Source organism: Rhincodon typus, unplaced genomic scaffold (assembly GCF_021869965.1).
Source record: "Rhincodon typus isolate 14 unplaced genomic scaffold, sRhiTyp1.1 hic_rhity00002468, whole genome shotgun sequence".
In the NCBI taxonomy this organism is placed as follows: Eukaryota; Metazoa; Chordata; class Chondrichthyes; order Orectolobiformes; family Rhincodontidae; genus Rhincodon; species Rhincodon typus.
The window spans coordinates 1,110-18,728 of NW_025968106.1; the positions used below are offsets into that span (position 1 = coordinate 1,110).

Consider the following 17,619-nt stretch of genomic DNA (forward strand, 5'->3'; position numbering starts at 1 on the left):
AGAGAGGAATGGCATAATCAAGAATTCAGGCAGCTAGACGAAAGTAAAAGCGTGGCTGCAATAATAGGACAAATGAAGAATTAAAGGCAAGAGAGTTAGAATTAAACAAAACACACACACACACACACACACACACACACACACACACACACACACAAACACTTACTAATAATGACGCAGACGGACAGAAAGAGACACACACACACTGACAATGACACATACCGACATGAATGAACTCACACGTACAGTGACAGTGAAAACATGACTTTGACAGTGAAAACACACATAAGCACACATTGTGTCACTGACACACACACATGTCTTGCAATGAAACACACAAACCATCTTTGACAGTGATACACTCACAAACAGATATTCTGACATACACAGTAATATTTGAGTCTGCCCAGTAATACACAGTGTCTTTTTGTAAAAAGTTTTTAGGACTGAAGTCTCTCTCAGCACTGACCTTGCATCATTTTCAAGACAACTTCAACAATATGCTGATCCCCTGCATCACGCCCCTGTGGAAAGAATGATGAATAGATAAGGTGACAGCCTCAAATTCCTGGACTGAGCAGAATGCGATCTTGACCATTGGCAGGGTTCACACACAGCCCTTTAAATTCTTTATTGCAGAAAAGAAGAGCACATTCCTCAATTTTTATCTTTACCTGATATATAATTAGGAGCACCTTCCCAGAGGCTTTGGATTTTGGAAGGAACAAGGTTGCACCTTGCTGGATTGATTCCATGTCAGTAAGGCTCGCAGTACCTCATTCGGTCTGCTAGTGGCACTGTTGGCACACTGGATCATCAACAAGCTCAGCATCTCCCTCTGTGGCCATCAATGACAGTGCATCCACATGGATCACTCAGAATATTGGATATGTGCTCTCTGCCCAGGGAGATATTCCTAAGCCAACATTGATACCCACTCCCACTGGATGTTTTGATCCCCAAATGGTCAGTGCAGCACCCCTAGCCAGTGCAGTACAGTTGGGTGAAACAAGTTGTCATATTCAGGTTCGTATTCAAAGGTTTAAGTATATAAGGGATGAGTGTGAGTTAGCAAACTGTAACGGGGTGAATGGGTAGGTACAGGAGTGAGGTGAGATAGGGAGGTAATCACATCAGGTTAGGCTGGTGTCGTTAGGTGGTTAGTAATGTAGCCAGGTTAGGTAAATGGGATAAATGGGGTAAATGGTGCTTTGCTGGGGTTCTGGGGGTAGTTGGTGTTTTGTTGGGATTCGAGGGGGTAGTTAGTGTTTTGCTAAGGTTCGGGGGTTAGTTGGTGTTTTCCTGGGGTAACAGCGGAGTGATTGGCTTGAGGGTGGGGTTTGGCACTTTGGGAAGGAGATTTAGGACATGTTGGGGGAGGTAGTCAGGTTGTCAATGGGGATGAGTCGGGGCAAGAGAGTGGTGATATCAGGAGTAGGCTGGGGCTGATGCTGTAGTATTCTGGTTTGGAGAGTTCACTGTCAGTTGCCTATGCTTAGTCTCAAGCTGGTCTAATTATCAATGGTGGAGGAGAGACCAGATCAGAGTCACTAGTCTGAGATAACAAGGTAGTTTATTGCTGTTCGCAATAGGTATGGTTTACATTAATGTGCTGGCTATAGTTCTTAGACTCTCAGGGGCTGTGTAGAATACATCTGCTCCTCATAGAATCCCTACAGTGTATAAGCAGGCAATTTGGCCCATCGAGTCCACACTGACCCTCTGAAGAGCATCCCACTACCCTATCCCCATAACCCTGCATTTCCCATGGCTAATCAACTTAGTTAGCCTGCACATCCCTGGACACATTTTGCAATTTAGCACAGCCCTAATTACTTTACCTGCACATCTTTGGAAGGAAACTGGAACACAGGGAAGAAACCCACACAGACACGGGGAAAACATGCAAACTCCACACAGACAGTCGCCCGACGCTGAAATCAAACCCAGGTCCCTGGTGCTGTGAGGCAGCAGTGCTAATCACTGAGCCATCGTCCCCCTCTTGGGTACTCAAGCTTATATCAACCGTCTGCACCCACAGATCATATGACATCAGCAGACTAGGTGGAACTCAATGTAACATTGACATTAACATTGTGAGCACCTTTGCATTATACCAAACCCTCACACTCTTGAGCATTTTCCCCACACCATTGTACATCTATATCTATAACAAGATTACATTTAAAACCATCCCAACTCCCTCACTCCTCCCAACATGCCATATGCTTATGTTTGCACAAATGTAGGCAGTCTGGATGTTTCAGATTACTTCCTTGAGATTTGGAAGAACATCAGGTCTTCCGCTTGAGATCTGTGGACTATGACCCTGGTCTGAGTATGATTTCTCCATGGGAGAATCTTGTATCTCTTTGATTTCATTCATGGACGATGCTGTTTCTGGTCGATTGAGTCATTGGGCCATTTACTTAAACTGGAGGATCCTGAACTTCTTGAATTTCGCTTGCAGAGGAGCTCTTCCCTGCTAACTCAGACAGATGTCCCATGCCATTATCTGAGGGTTCTTCATTCTTGTGAACGTCCTTCATTGGAGACAGCTGTTCTGTTGAAGCATGGACTCCTTTCCTTGCAATATCCTGGATTTCTAGATTAGGCAATTTGTTTTGCCCATGTTGATTGATTGATTGATTTATTGATTTATTGTCACCTGTACCAAAGTACAGTGAAAAGCTTTGTTTACGAGCAGTACAGGCAGATCATAGTAAGCAAGGCCATACAGATCAAAAAAACTTACACAGAGGCATACAGGTTACATTGCACAGGGCATGCCCTAGGTGAGATCAACATTAACAAGATCAGCATTATTTGAGGCTTGGAACAGTCCATTCATCAGTCTAATAATAACCAGGAAAGAATCTGTTCCTGAACCTGCTTGTACGTTTGTTCAGGCTTCTGTATCTTCTGCCTGATGGAAGAGGCTGTAGGAGGTCATTACCAAGGTGCGATGGGTCTTTGATGATGTTGGTCGCCTTTCCGCAGCAGTGAGCCATGTAAATAGAGTCCATGGATGGAAGGCTGGTTTCCGTGATGGTCTGGGCTGTGCACACTGCCTTCTGTAGTTTCTTAGGTTCCTGGGCAGAGCAGTTGCCATACCAGGCTGTTATGCACCCGGACAGTATGCTTTCAATGGTGCGTCTGTAGGCATTGGTGAGGGATGTAATGGACATGCCAAATTTCCTGAGCCGCCTGAGGAAGAAGAGGCGTTGTTGTGCCTTCTTGACTGTCACATTTACGTGGGAATTCCAGGACAGGTTGTCAGTTATCGTCACTCCGAGGTATTTGACACTCTTCACTGTCTCAAGTTCCACTCAGTTCCATTGATGTAGATGGGCGTGTGTCCTCCTCCTTTCTTTCTGAAGCCAATGATCAGTTCTTTAGTTTTGCCGATATTGAGAGAGAGGTTGTTTTCATTTTCATTGTCTTGAATCTGTAGATGTTGGTCTGGCTTCCATGAAGTCACATGAAGCTCATCTCCATTTATTTCAAATAAATCCTTACTTTCAATCTGAAAGACATCTGCATTGAAGTAGGCAAGTTTCCTACTTCAACTTGCTGCATAGGTTGGAGGTTTTCAGTTGCTTTCTTTGGTTGTTTGACTGCTGAACCAGACTTGTCTGAGTTGTCATGCAGGAAGATTGCTGCTTGCTCAACACGATCTTTGTCGTCAGCACTGACTAACGGGGTACAGAGCATTTTCACAACTCCTGTAAAGTCTGTGATTTCTTTCCTGTTGGCAATAATAAGCAACTCTCCCGTGAAATTTCACAAGATTCTTCCTTCTGTTTGAATTAGTCTAGGAAAGCCAATGGAAGCTTCTCTGTGACTGGCTTGTCGACAACAGTTTGTTTCTGAGCCAGTTAACTTGACTCTATATGAACTCCTGCTACCACAAGGATGTTGAGGCAAAGACATGCAGTAGGTTCAGAAGTGAGGGGTGTTGACCCTGAACCACGCCAACACAATTTCAACTCTCATACACTGTTTGTGATACAGCATTATTTGCAGCAGACCTTTACAATTTGGAGCTGTTCCTTATAGAGCATGCAGGTTCATCTTTGTTAAGTTGCAACTTCTGTTTCATCAGCCATGGTACCTGATCTCCCAGGACAGTGATGTTCTTTCCTGTATTCAGCTTAAAATTGACCATATGTCCACAGAAACATAGGAACAGAAAAGACAGGAACAGGAATCGGCCATTTGATTCCTTGAGCCTGCTCCATCATTCAACATCATCAAGGCTGATCATCCAACTCAGTCACCTAATCCTGCTCTTTCTCTATAGCCCTTTAGCTACAAGAGTGATATCTACCACCTTCTTGAAAACACCTCAATCACTTTCTGTGGTAGTGAATTCCACAGAGTCACCACTCTCTGGGCAAAAAATTTCTCCTCACATGTGTCCTAAAAGGTTTACCCCTTATTCTTAAACCATGACCCTGGTTCTGGACTCCTCCTCCATCAGGAACATCCTTCCTGCACCTAATCTGTCCAGTTCTGTTAGAATTTTATAAGTTTCTATGAGGACCTCCCTTGTTCTTCTAAACGCCAGTGAATACAGTCCTAGCCGACTCAATCTCTACTCATATGTCAGTCCTGCCATCCCAGGAATCAATTTGGTAAATTTTTGCTGCACTCCCTCTACAGCAAGAACACCCTTTGTCAGATAAGGAGACCAAAATGGCATACAATACTCCAGGTGCGACCTCACCAAGGCCCTGCATAATTGCAGTAAGACATCCTTGTTCCTGTACTTTAATCCTCTCACTTGGCCACATACAGTTGGCTTTCTTTACTGCCTGCTGCACCTGCACAGTTACTTTCAGTGACCAGTGCACAAGGACACACAGGTCTCACTGAACAGTCTCCTCTTTCAATTCACAGCCATTCAAATACTAATCTGACTTCCATTTTTGCTGTCTCCCATTTATCCACATTATACTGCATCGGCCACTCACTCAGCCTGTCCAAAACTCATCTCTGCATCCTGCTCACAGCTCTCTCTTTTCTCCAGCTTCATGTCATCTGCAAATTTTAAGGTAATGCATTTAGTGGATGCAAATAAGCTCTATTAAAATTGAATCATTAAATCACAAAACAGTAATGTTTCTTAGAAAAGTCTCTGCTAACCTACCAGCAGTATCTCACTGAAAGCAATTTTCTTAATTGTGGTCTTGCTCTACTCTTTTGAATCATGCATGTTTGAGAGATCATCAGTGTTTCCACTGTTCTAAAACTGCGTCTTACCTCTCCTCTGAAAGTGACCTACAATTTTACAATTTCTTTGTCATGATAGAGCATTGTCTTTGCCTGTCTGTTTAACAGTTTATTGTGCCAGTTCTAACATCTTTTAAATGTTGTTCTTAATTGAGGAAGGATGTTCCTGCCAAAGAGTGTGTGCAGCGAAGCTTTACCAAATTGAGATCTTTCTGTTCTACACTACTAACAGTGGCTCTCAGCACTTTAAGCCTGTGTTCTTGCATGCATAAATGTTGTTTTTAGTTCTGTTACTCTAAGCTTTTCCAGACTCTGTATCATAGCAATATTACAGCAATTTCTTTGCCAGTCTTTTTAACTCTTTATTGTTGCAGTATAGTTGCAGTTCTAACTTCTGTTAAATGTTGTCCAGTAGTGAATGACATTTTAAGCCTTCAGGTTCTGGTTCCTTGCAATACTGTATCTCTGTACATACAAACAAGGAACAACAGCAGGCAACTTGCCCCTTCGAGTCTGCTCTGCTATTCAGTAAGATTTTAACCACAACTCCACATTCCCGCATATCCCTGAGTTCCTTTTATCATTCACTTATAATCAAGAATTTATCTACCTCTGCCTTAAAAGTACTTAAAAGTTCTGTATCCATTTGTCTTTTTCAGAAAGGGAATTCCAAAGACCCACAACCAACTGAGGAAAAAAATGGTTTCCTCATCTCTGTTTTAAATGGGCTCCCCACTACTTTTAAATGGGACCCCTAGTTGTAGATTGTCCCACAAGGGGAAACATCCTTTCCACATCCACTCAGTTAAGACCTCTCAGGATCTTATGAATAGACTAGAATAGCCTTTAGTATCACATATGCTTAATGAGTATAGTGTAAAGTTTATACATTGCCAATTACAGTGCTGACATAGATACAGAAGTACCTAGGCACAGCTTCTTTAGTTACAAGATTTATTCAGCACAGAAATTAAAATGCCCAGCATTACAGAAATAAAAGTTCAGTACAGCAGACCACGCTGGCACCTAGTGTCCAGTCTGTACCAGGCACTGGCACCACACCGCGCTGGCGACACACCATGCCGAGAGGCATGAGCCTCTGCAGGAGCCCACTGCAGGAAGTCACCACACCACACCAGGAGGACACTGTACCAGGTTAGGAGGCTGTTACAGCACGCCAGGAATCATTGCTCGCTGGCAGCCGCAAGTTGTCACTGGGGGCTGGGAATCATTGCCAGAAGCCAGGAGTCAGAAAGAAGAAAGAAAAGAAGGAGAATGAGAAAAGCACTAAAAGGAAGAAAACGAGAGAAAAGAAAAAGAAAAGAGGAAGAAGAATGGGCAGAGTGGATGAGCTCCAGCTGAAGATCCTACTCCACTGCCATCTTGTATTGTTTTTCTCTCTCTCTCTCCTTTTTGGGGTTTGGGGGAGGGGGGGGGTGCTCTACTCTAGCCCATGCAAATAAGTTTCAATTAAGTCATCTCTGACTTTTCTAAACTCCAGAGGATACAGGCCTAGCCTGTCCAGCCTTTCCTCATAAGGCAACTATCACATTCCAGGTATTAGTTTAGTTAACCTTCTCTGAACTATATCCAATACATTAACATCTTTCCATAAGTACTGTGACCAATACTGTACACAGTGTTTCAGGTATGGTCTCACCAATGCCCTGTATAACTGAAGCATAACCTTCCTACTCTTGCGTTCAATTCTGCTCATATTAAACCATAACATTTTATTAGCTTTCCTGATTAATTGCTGTATCTGCGTACTAACCTTCTGTGATTCATGCACTTGGACACAGATCCCTTTGCACCTTAGAGCTCTCCAACCTCTCACCACTTAGATAATATGTTTATTTTTCACTCATTTTGTCAAAATAGACAATTCCACACTTTTCCACATTGTACTCCATTTGCCAGATCTTTGCCCAGTCACTTTTCCCATTTCCCATTTCCTTTTGGGATTCCTTATGTCCTCTTCAAAATTCATTTTCCCACCTAACTTTGTGTCATCAGCAAATTTAGCTATCATTCCTTCAGTCCCAAATCATTTATATAAATTGTAGAGTTGAGGCCCCTGCACCAACCCCTGGGGCACACCACTCATGACATTTTGCCAGCCTGAAAAACGACCCTTTTTTCCCTACATTCTGCTTCCAATTAGCCAATGCCTTATCCCTTACAACATGAGGTTTTATTTTCCGCAATACATTTTAGTGTGGAACCTTCTCAAATTCATTCTAAAAATTGAAGTGTAATGCATTCACTGATACGTCTTTATCTACAACACAGGTTACTCCTTCAAATAACTTCAATACATTAAGGTTGGATTTCACATGATACAGCACAGGGTTATATACAGAGTAAAGCTTCCTCTATTAAACACTCCCAGGACATAGCAGTTATAGATGTTGTTGCTGGAGACTGGGTGTTGGTTTTGTTATCTGTCTCTGGGAGACCACTCAAAGTGAGATTTGCTGGAGCTTAACAAATCAATATGTGAATTCTTGCAGGGAGCACTTCAGATAGGAGGAAAATCAGTGAGTGTGTCATGTTCATATGTTAAAGTGATACTCAGAGAGGGAGGATAGTCGGGACAGAAGTGCATTTACAATGGTGAAAGAGATAGGAGTGAAATAAAAAGAGATTCGTGAATGAAACTGAAATCCAACATTGTAAAACTGACACTCATCTGCTACATGTCCACCCATTCCACCTATCTGTCCGGGTAAAGTTAATCACTATGCCCCTCTCTACAGTTCAACAAGTCAGCAGTACAGGGAGATGACAATGTGAAGAGATTTTGTGTTGTGGGGATCGGTGTCTGTTCACAGAACTTCACTCTCCTTAGTCAGCCACTAAAGATGAGACCCCCTGGATTATATCACACTGCGGAGATACTTACAGCGATCCCCTGACGACCAGTCGATCCAGTAACACCGCGCTCTCCATTGGGACCTCGAGGGCCTGGCAATCCCATTCGACCCTGTGCTCCTGGCTCTCCTGGGTTACCAGGTGGGCCCCTGTACCCTGGCTCCCCTGGTACACCTTGCTGCAGGGAAACAAAGCAAGGTCAGGCTCCAGTGGGTCAGTCGGTAATGACTAATAAAGCCAGCCCACCCCATCACACTGATCCAAATGCACTCCTAGCCCCACCCCTCAGTCTTTATAATCATGTCTGAAATAAGCATCACGGTAAATTTTAACATTACATAAAACGTGTGCACAGAAGAGGACCTAAGGTTTTGGACTGTAATCAGACTGACCTGTCCCTTCACTCCAGGCTCCCCTGAGTCTCCCTGTGAGGATAGAGGAGGAATGTTAAATCAATTCAGACAACTCAACTTCATGCCAGCACCAAACAAATAGATCAAACAGTTCACCAAACTGGAAGTCTCCTGGGCTCAACCTCCATTATCAGATTTAACTAATCCATCCCAACTTTTCTCTCTGTAAAGAGTGTTTTTGTGAGACCATTGACAGCTAGGTCAACGTCCAGAGACCTGTCCTCGAGAAGTGGCTCAGCTGAGCACAGCATTTGAGGAGAAATGTTTTCTTGCAGGTTTCCTCTCTGTGAATGTAGGCCCCCTTCAAAACTCTGGCCTTTGGTCCAGGGTCTGAGCTTGTTGCAGGGTCCCCAGGCTGAATCCAGGATCCTGGGTCTGGGCCTCAACACCAGGCTTTCAGCTTAACCCTGAGTAGCACAATGGAGCTGGGCTCCTGTTAGCCTGCCCTGCTGGCCTCTGCCTCAATTAACATGGGACTTATTCACAATAGAAAACAACTCCTTTCAAACCATATTATGTGTCTCTCATTGGATGAGAGTTTGAGGTTACAGGACTACTGACAGAGGCCTGGCCTGGCACATAAAATAAAAAAACAAATCCTTCAAAACTGAAATGAAGTTTCTAGACCTGACCCTGACCTCTTGCCTCATTCATGACCTGGGGGACAATGGGACATTTGAGACATCCTTTGCAACATTCTGTAATTAATTCAGAAGGGGGCACCAACCAGAGTGAAAGACTGATTTCACCATCACTGCAGTCTGGTTGCCAAGAATTGTTAGTTTGAATGGAAACACCAACAGCATTTCAGAACTAGAAGCAATTAAACCGAGGGTCAACTGTGCGGTAAACTTTGACTCTTGGTCTTGAATCCAAGTAGAGGAACTTCTGGATCTTACCTTTTCACCTTTGTCACCATCCAGTCCCTGCACTCCTGGGTCGCCCTACAGTCAGCAATGTCAACAATCATATTAATTAGAACAAATCACATCAACTCATTCTCAGCAACTGGGCAATGGTCAAGAAGGTCACAGCTTCCCTCTCTCACCCCATACACCAACCCCCTCCGCTACACACATACGTACATGCACACACACAGACACCCTCATACACCCATCCACACAGACATACACACGCACACATACAAACACGCACATGCATACACACAAGACACCCTCACACACCCATCCACGCAAAGACACACCTCCATAGACATGCACACACACACACACACACACACACACACACACACACACACACAAACACACAAACATGTACCTCCACAGACATACACACACAACATCCCAGCCACCCACCCACACCAATCAAGCCACAAACAGTCATAATCTGAAAACAGAAGCAACATATATTTATTTACTGCAGGGAAACATCCCGTGCCATTTCATTTTGACACCGAGTAACAAAAAAAAATATTAGGACTACTGACGAAAGACAACACATCAGTATGAAAAGGTATAAAGAGATGGAGAGGTTTAATTGGAGTAATTAAAATGGGCGATGCTCAAATGTTTGGTAACTTGGTAGTCTGTGAGATTTAAGGAGATTATAGAGATGGAGAAAACTGACACCACGGTGCAATGTACTCCAGAAACAAACTGTCATATTAGATTCGATAATAAATAAATGAGTAAAGGCCTGACCATCCCTACTTATGTTTGACAAGGTAGCAGAGAAAATAGATAATGTCAATGCAGTAGATGTAATCAAAAAAAGCCTTCAATAAGATGTTCCACAATGGACTAACGAATATGATTAAAGAAAGTAAAGCCAGGGATAAGGACTGAACGGACTGCTCACTGACTTCAGGGCAGGAAGGAGATAGTGGGAGTAAAGGGAAGCTATACAGAGAGTCAGAAGGTGCAAAGTGGTGCTCCACATGGATCAACACTGGGATCACAGCTGTTCACAATCCACTTTAATGATTGAGATTTTGGAATCAGAACACAATTCCTAAGTTCGCATGTGAACACCAAATTGGGAAGATAGTCAATAATGACAAGGAAAGCAACAAATTACAGGAGGAAAGTAAAGAACTTTCAAAATGAACAAAAATGGAAAATGAGGTTTAATACAGGTAAATGAGAGGTAAGGTTTTGTTTAGGAAGAATAAGAAGGTCACTTATTACTTGGAAGGTGCAAGTCTCATTGGGAAAGAGGAACAGAGGGATCTTGGATACAAAATAAACCAGTCACTAAAAACTGTGCACAGGTCAACAAGGCCATCAAAAAACAAACCAAATAATTGACTTTTATTCAGGATAGAAGTGACAAGTAGGGAAGCTCTACTAAACCTGTGTTGAACCTTCGTTACAGCACACCTAGATACTGCGTGCAGTTCTGGTCATGTTCTTATAAACAGGGTGCAGAGACACTGGAGAATGGACAAAGAAGATTTACAAGGATGATCCAACAGGAAGGGGTTGACAGTCTGGGTCACTTCTCTGTTGAAAAAAGGCAACTGAGGGTGACCTCATAGAGGTACTTGTAAAAACAGAAGATCTTCACTGAGTGAATGTGGCAAGAATATTTCCTCTTGAGGGAAGAACATAACTAGAGACTATCAATATGAAACAGTCACCAGGAAATCCAATTGGGAATTCAGTATAATATGTCTTCACCAAAAGAATAGGGAGAATAGCCAAGGTAGAGATCTACAAGGGTATGTGATTGAGGGAAACCACTTGGTTATCTAACAAGAGTATGGACCTCAGTACCACAAGGAATGGTTGAAATGAGTCACATGGTTACATTGAAGGGGGAGCTAGACAAGCCTCTGAGTGAGAATAGAGAATTGTAATGATTGAAATGGATTAGCAAAGATGAGGGGAGGCTCCAGTCGCTCATAAACATAATCGAGTGGTTGGATCGAATGGCCTGGTTCTGTACCAAATCTCTGATAATAATTGTGTATAATTAGCCAGAGTTAGTTAATAGCTCATTGATGCAGGATATTGATCTAATTGTGCTCAAATTCTGACTGAATGAATCATCATGTTTGAACGTGAGGGACATGAAAACAACCAGTAAAATTCAAGAATTACATAAAGCTGACATCAAATGGATGAAATGAAGACCATCCGCAGTAAAAGTCGACAAATCCACCAGGATCTGACAACATCCACCCTAGGGTTTCAACAGACGTGGCTCCAGAGATAGTGGACCATTGTCCTAATCATCCAGAATTCCCAAGTATCCCATTGACTGGACAGGAGCAAATACAGCACTACTGTTCAAGAGAGTAGGGAGAGAAAAGACAAGGAATTACACCCGGTCAGACTGACAACAGTCACCAGGAACTACAGGCCAGTCAGCCTGACAACAGGTCATTCAGAACTACAGGCCAGTCAGTCTGAAACCTGCTCTTCTCACCTTATTGGTGCCATTGATGCTGTCTTATTTCTCTGGTTTTTATCAGGACTTCCTCAGTCTGCATCTCAATCCAAATATTCTGCTTTCTCTTCTGTTTTTACCCTTAATTTCTCCTTTAGCTGTTGCCAGGGCAAGCCTATTTGGTCTTCAATTCCAATGTCTGTTGATGGCTACTCTCTAATTGGAATTATTAATCCTTTTGATCCCTGAGCATTTGCCTTTGGCCAAACCTACACAGTTGTTTTGTTGTCTATCCAGCTGATTCGGAGCATCTTCCTCACACCCACATTTCAAAAGCTGTAGTCTTCCCATCATCCTCTTTCTTCACAATCCAGCTCTCACATCCATAGAGTCCAACCTTCTGTAATTGTGTCTAGAAAGGACATACTGTCAGCTTTATGCTTGTGTTTTTTCAGGGACTTAAACATTGTTAAAATGAAAGAAGAAGTTGAAGCTTTTCGTCTTGAACTAGGCATTAAAAAAACAGGCTGGATAAAAGAGACTCCATTTTATACCCCAGAAGAAAAGGGTGCTGATTGATTGGCCCATTAGTGACTTTTTTTAATTCATTCACAGGACATCGGCATTGCTGGCTGGGCCAGCATTTACTGCCTGCCCCAAGTTGTCCTTGAGAATGGAAGTGGGCCATTTGGCCCATCGAGTCCACACTGACCCTCTGAAGAGCAGCCCACCCAGACCCAAACCCCCCCCACCACATCCCTGTAACTGTGCATTTTCCCATGGCTAATCCACTTAATCTACACATTCATGGACACTATAGGGCAATTTAGCATGGCCAATCCACCTAACCTGCACATCCTTGGACTGTGGGAGGAAACCGGAGCACCCAGAGGAAACCCATGCAGACACAGGGAGAACTCTACACAGACAGTCTGGAAGGGTGGAATTGAACCTGGGTCCCTGACGCTGTGAGGCAGCAGTGCTACCTACTGCATGATTTTATGATTCTTGAGGTGGTGGTGGTGAGTTGCCTTCTTGATCTACTGAAGTCCATGTACTATAGGTGATGCAGCAACAATAGTTAACTATTGATTGTAATTCCCAGAGCAGACAGGTAGAATTCTATACAAATCTTATATTTTTAAATGTTTTAGATTCTATATTTGAAAGTGAAATAATTTATTCTGAAGCAGGTGTTTTAAATTTCAATAAGGCACAGGGCACAAAGTGACTTATGTAGTTTGGGAAAATCCATGAAAACATGATCGTACATAGGCAATGGATAGTCTTTAAAGAACCATTGCGTGACTTACAGCAACGATACATTCCTTCAAGGTGAAAATACGCAAAAGAAATCAGTGAATCATCTTTAACAAAGGAAGTTCAGGATTGTATTAGATCAAAAAGAAAGGCCTACAAAGTTGCCAGAAATAGCAGCAATTCTGAAGATTGGGAGGTTTATAAAATATAACAAAGGAGCATCATGAAACTGATAAGTAAGAGGAGAACAGAATGTGAATGCAATCTAGCAAAAAACATATGCAACAGATTGTAAAAAGCTTCTATGGGTATATAATAAAAAAACAAATGTGGGTTCATTAAGGACAATTCATAATGGGGTACAGAGAAATTGCAGAGAAGCTAAATTATGACTGTACGTCTGTTTTCACTGAGGAAGATACCAGAAATCTCCAGGTCCAACTACAGGCCCAAGTGGATAGAGAGAATGAGGAATTGTAGTAATTAATGTTAGTGAGAAGATTGTACTGGAGAAATTAATGGGTTAGAACTCAATAAATCCCAGGACCTGATGGTATTCACCCCAGAGTGTTGAAGGAGGGGACTTGAGAAACTTTCAATGCATAGGTGATTATCTTCCAAAGTTGTATAGATTCTAACGTGATTCCTGTGGATTGGAAGATAGCAAATGTCACCCCACTATATAAGAAGGGGGCAAGAAAATTAGGGCACTACAGACCTATTAGCCTCACATTAGAAGTAGGGAAAAATGTTAGAATCTATTATAAAGGATGGGATTGGCAGAAACCTGTTTGATAATAATCTGATTGGGTATAGTCAGCATAGATCTGTGAATGATTATCTGTGTTTGACAAACTTGTTGGACTTTTGTAAAGATGTTACAAACAAAGTTGATAAAGGGGAGCTGTTGGGTGTAGTATACTTAGATTTTCAGAAGGATTTTGACAAAGTCCCCATACAAGAGGCTGGTTAGAAAAATTGAAGCTCATGGAATTGGAGGTAATCTACTGGCATGGATTAATGATTCACTAATAGATAGAAAACAAACAGTAGGAATAATTGAGTCATTCTCACATTGGCAGGCTGTGATTAGTCCGGGACCACAAGGATCAATACTTGGGTCCAACTGTTCACTATATTCGATGACTTGGACGTGGGGACCAAAAGTAATATTTCTAAATTTACGGATTATGCAAAGCTAAGTGGAAGTGTGTATTGTCAGGAAAATGTAAAGGAAGATGTGGACAGGCGTAAAGAATAGGCAAGAACTTGACAGATGGAATATAATGTGGAAAAATGTGAAGTTATCCACTTCAGTATGAGGAACAGATGTGCGGTGTATTTCTTAAATAGTGAAAGGTTGGAAAGTGTATATGTACAAAGGGATCTGGGTGTTCTGGTCGATAAGTCACTAAAGACTAACTGATACAGCAAACTGGTAGGAAGGCTAATGGAATGTCAGTTTTTATAGCAATAGAATTTGAGTACGGGAGAAATGAAGTCTTGCGTGAGCTGTATGGGAGCTTGGTTAGACTGCACATGGAGTCCTGTATGCAGTTTTAAGTATTAAAGATATAGTGCTATTTGTAGAAACTTAAATTCCCATGTCTAAGAAAGGACGCCTTATCTCAGAAAAGATGTTATTCTTATAGAGGGAAAACATCCAGGCCTGGTGGGGCTATACTCTGAAGAAAGAATGGGCAAACTGGGCCTGTATTCTCTAGAGTTTTGAAGAATGAGAGATGGTGATTTCATTGAAACCTACAAATTACTTAAAGGTGCAGATACAGAGTTGACACAGGTAAGATATTTCCCTGGTTGGGGAGTCCAGCACCAAGGGTCATAATTTGAAATAAAAAGGAGAATACCATTTAGGTCCAAGATTAGGTGCAAGACGAGAAATTATTTTACTGAGTGTTGTGAACCTTTGAAATTCTCTACCACAAAGGCCTTTGTAAGCTCAGACTTTGAATACACTTATGGTACAGATTGATAACATTTCAGATTACTAGTGGGTACAGGGTTATTAGGATGAGATGGGGGAAAAGGCATTGAAGTGTTCAATTAACCATGATTGTATTGAAAGGCTGGGTAGTCTCAGTGGTCTACTCCAGTTCCTGTATTACCACTCAGAGTAGCAGGTTTTCCTGCAGATCTATCCCTGCTGCTCTTCCCTGTGTGGTGATATAACTATGATATTTCTCCTATACCTATCTTGCACTGTTCTTAAATGTGGAAACACTGTTTCCATAAATGATACTACACCTTTAATAATTAGTGCTCTGAAGGGCATTAAGAGAAAGATTCTTTTTTTTTTTCAAAAACTGTAGTCTCTTGCTTATGTTTGCTTAAAAATGGGCAACTTTGCTGGACTGACAACATGGATGCCACTGATCACATGATGTCAATTGACCACAGTTCCTGGATAGTTCTGACCAGCAGTAACCAGTGGCCAAAAGCGTACATCATCCTCCTGGAATGCTATACTCCTTTCAATGTGTAGATCTTCCAGTCAAGCTAACACAAAGCAGGAATTAACTTCCTGACAAAGTGGTGGATGCAGGTACAATTACAACATTTAAAAGACATTTGGATAAGTACAAGAATAGGAAATGTTTGGAGGGATATGGGCCAGGAGCAGGCAGGTGGGATTAGTTAAGTTTGGGATTATGTTCGGCGTGGACTGGTTGAACCGAAGGGTCTGTTTCTGTGCTGTGTGACTCTATCTCTGCGCTCATCAGTTCAGAATAAAGGAAACCAGTGAAACACATTATGCATCAGATGGCATTAAGGGCCTCTTGCAGTTATCTTCTCAAAGAACGCAATGGTTGTTGGTGAGTGATATCAATACATCCTCATTGGATGAATGTCTCAACTGTCATGTTACTGAAACTGCATGTTTTTAAATGCCTTTAAAAATGCAGCTTTGATTTCTTGAGTTAGTCTGCTTCTTTCACAGGACAGCAACCAACAAAAGAAGCTCCAGGCTTAGTTAAGCCTACCTCTAGTTTTGACCTCTCTAAGTCTGATTTCTGGAAATAATTCTGTATTTTTCCTGAAAACGAAGGAAATTCCCAGCTAACAAGAGTCATATTGTTATGCTATTGACTGTAAACAACCTGCATCTGAATCTTTATCAAAAGGAATTCAGATAGACCAGCAAAGCTTTTTAGACAGCAAAGGGAGTTCTTGCCCTTTTAATCATCTGCTGCCCACAAGCTCCACTATCCTTCAATCCTAGGTATCTGAGGTCTCCTTTCGTTTAGACTACATAAATAATTCACACATAAAAAGACAGACGCACCCAAAAAGAACACATTAACACACATACTCATGCACAAAAGATAGAAGTACATGCACACATGCAGAGAAACACATATGAACACACACAAATTGACACACAGAAAGGTCCAAGAATACATTCACCGACACTGATGTAAACACACACTTTGATTATAAATCGTTGGGTACTTACAACACCACCTTTGGGTCCTGTTTTCCCTTGGAATCCCTGGAGAAAGGGTGGAAAGAAAGTCTGGGATCAGAAATGTTCACTTTTGCACTGGCTCACAGTCAGACAGACATTTCATTCAGCAGTGGGAAGGGAGTTTACTTCTTACGAGCTCGGTTTGTACAATCATGATGATGGAAGTTAGGTTTCCTTACACACTGAGAGCACAGTATGCCTTAATAGCGAGTGCTGAGGCACAGATTCCCATTGCTTACCTTATCACCTTTAAATCCAGGAACACCCTGAGGACCTGGGATTCCAGTGGGACCCCGTTCTCCTTTAATTCCCTAAAAAAAAATGTGAATAAAGCATCAAATTCTGTAAAAATACCATTTACGTTTCTTACAATTAATCCTCGACTCTTTCCAGGCTGTGATCTATGCTAACATGATGTTCTGACCCATCATTGTCACTGGTCTCCTTGACAAGTAGATTTAGAATTAGAATTTATTGTCACGTGTACTCAAGTTCAGAAGGCCATGAGTACAGTGAAAAGCCATTCCCAGTGCCATCTTAGTTACAGAGGTACCCAAGTACAAAATCTTAGGTACAAAGTAGAGAAATAAAGAAACAAAGTTAAAAGTTAAACATTACTGACCCTCTTAGGATAAAGTAGAAAAAGAAATAAAGTCATGGCCTGGTGTGTAGGGATCAGGTGAAATCCATATTCTGCTCCTTTCTGACTGGAATATTCCATAATTGTCCCATTATACTTCAGAGAGCCATCCTAAACTTAAAGGCCTGAATGGTCTCCTACTGTGCCACATAACTCAATGACTCGTCTTCCCATCATTTCTCACACTGACCATCAGCACCTTCCCATCATTCCTAACATAGACCATGGACACCTTCCCATCATTGCTCCCATTCACCATTGGCACCTTCCCATTATTCCCCATACTGACCATTGAAGCCTTCTCATCATTCTTCACACTGACCATCAGCACCTTCCCACCATTCCTCACACTGACCATT

At 42.1% G+C, this 17,619-nt stretch overlaps 1 protein-coding gene across 1 annotated transcript in view; it reads right to left on the reverse strand.

The window, feature by feature from the left end:
* Positions 1-469: 469 nt before the first annotated feature.
* LOC109923848 (collagen alpha-2(IX) chain-like) overlaps positions 470-17,619 on the reverse strand; it is a gene marked incomplete at both ends in the record, with an annotated part of 21,763 nt that continues 4,613 nt past the window's right edge. The window contains 6 exons of the mRNA XM_048593195.1: positions 470-524; positions 8,141-8,287; positions 8,502-8,534; positions 9,422-9,466; positions 16,609-16,644; positions 16,860-16,931. Of these exons, the coding sequence (XP_048449152.1) occupies positions 470-524; positions 8,141-8,287; positions 8,502-8,534; positions 9,422-9,466; positions 16,609-16,644; positions 16,860-16,931 (388 nt within the window). The remainder of the gene's footprint in view (positions 525-8,140; positions 8,288-8,501; positions 8,535-9,421; positions 9,467-16,608; positions 16,645-16,859; positions 16,932-17,619) is intronic.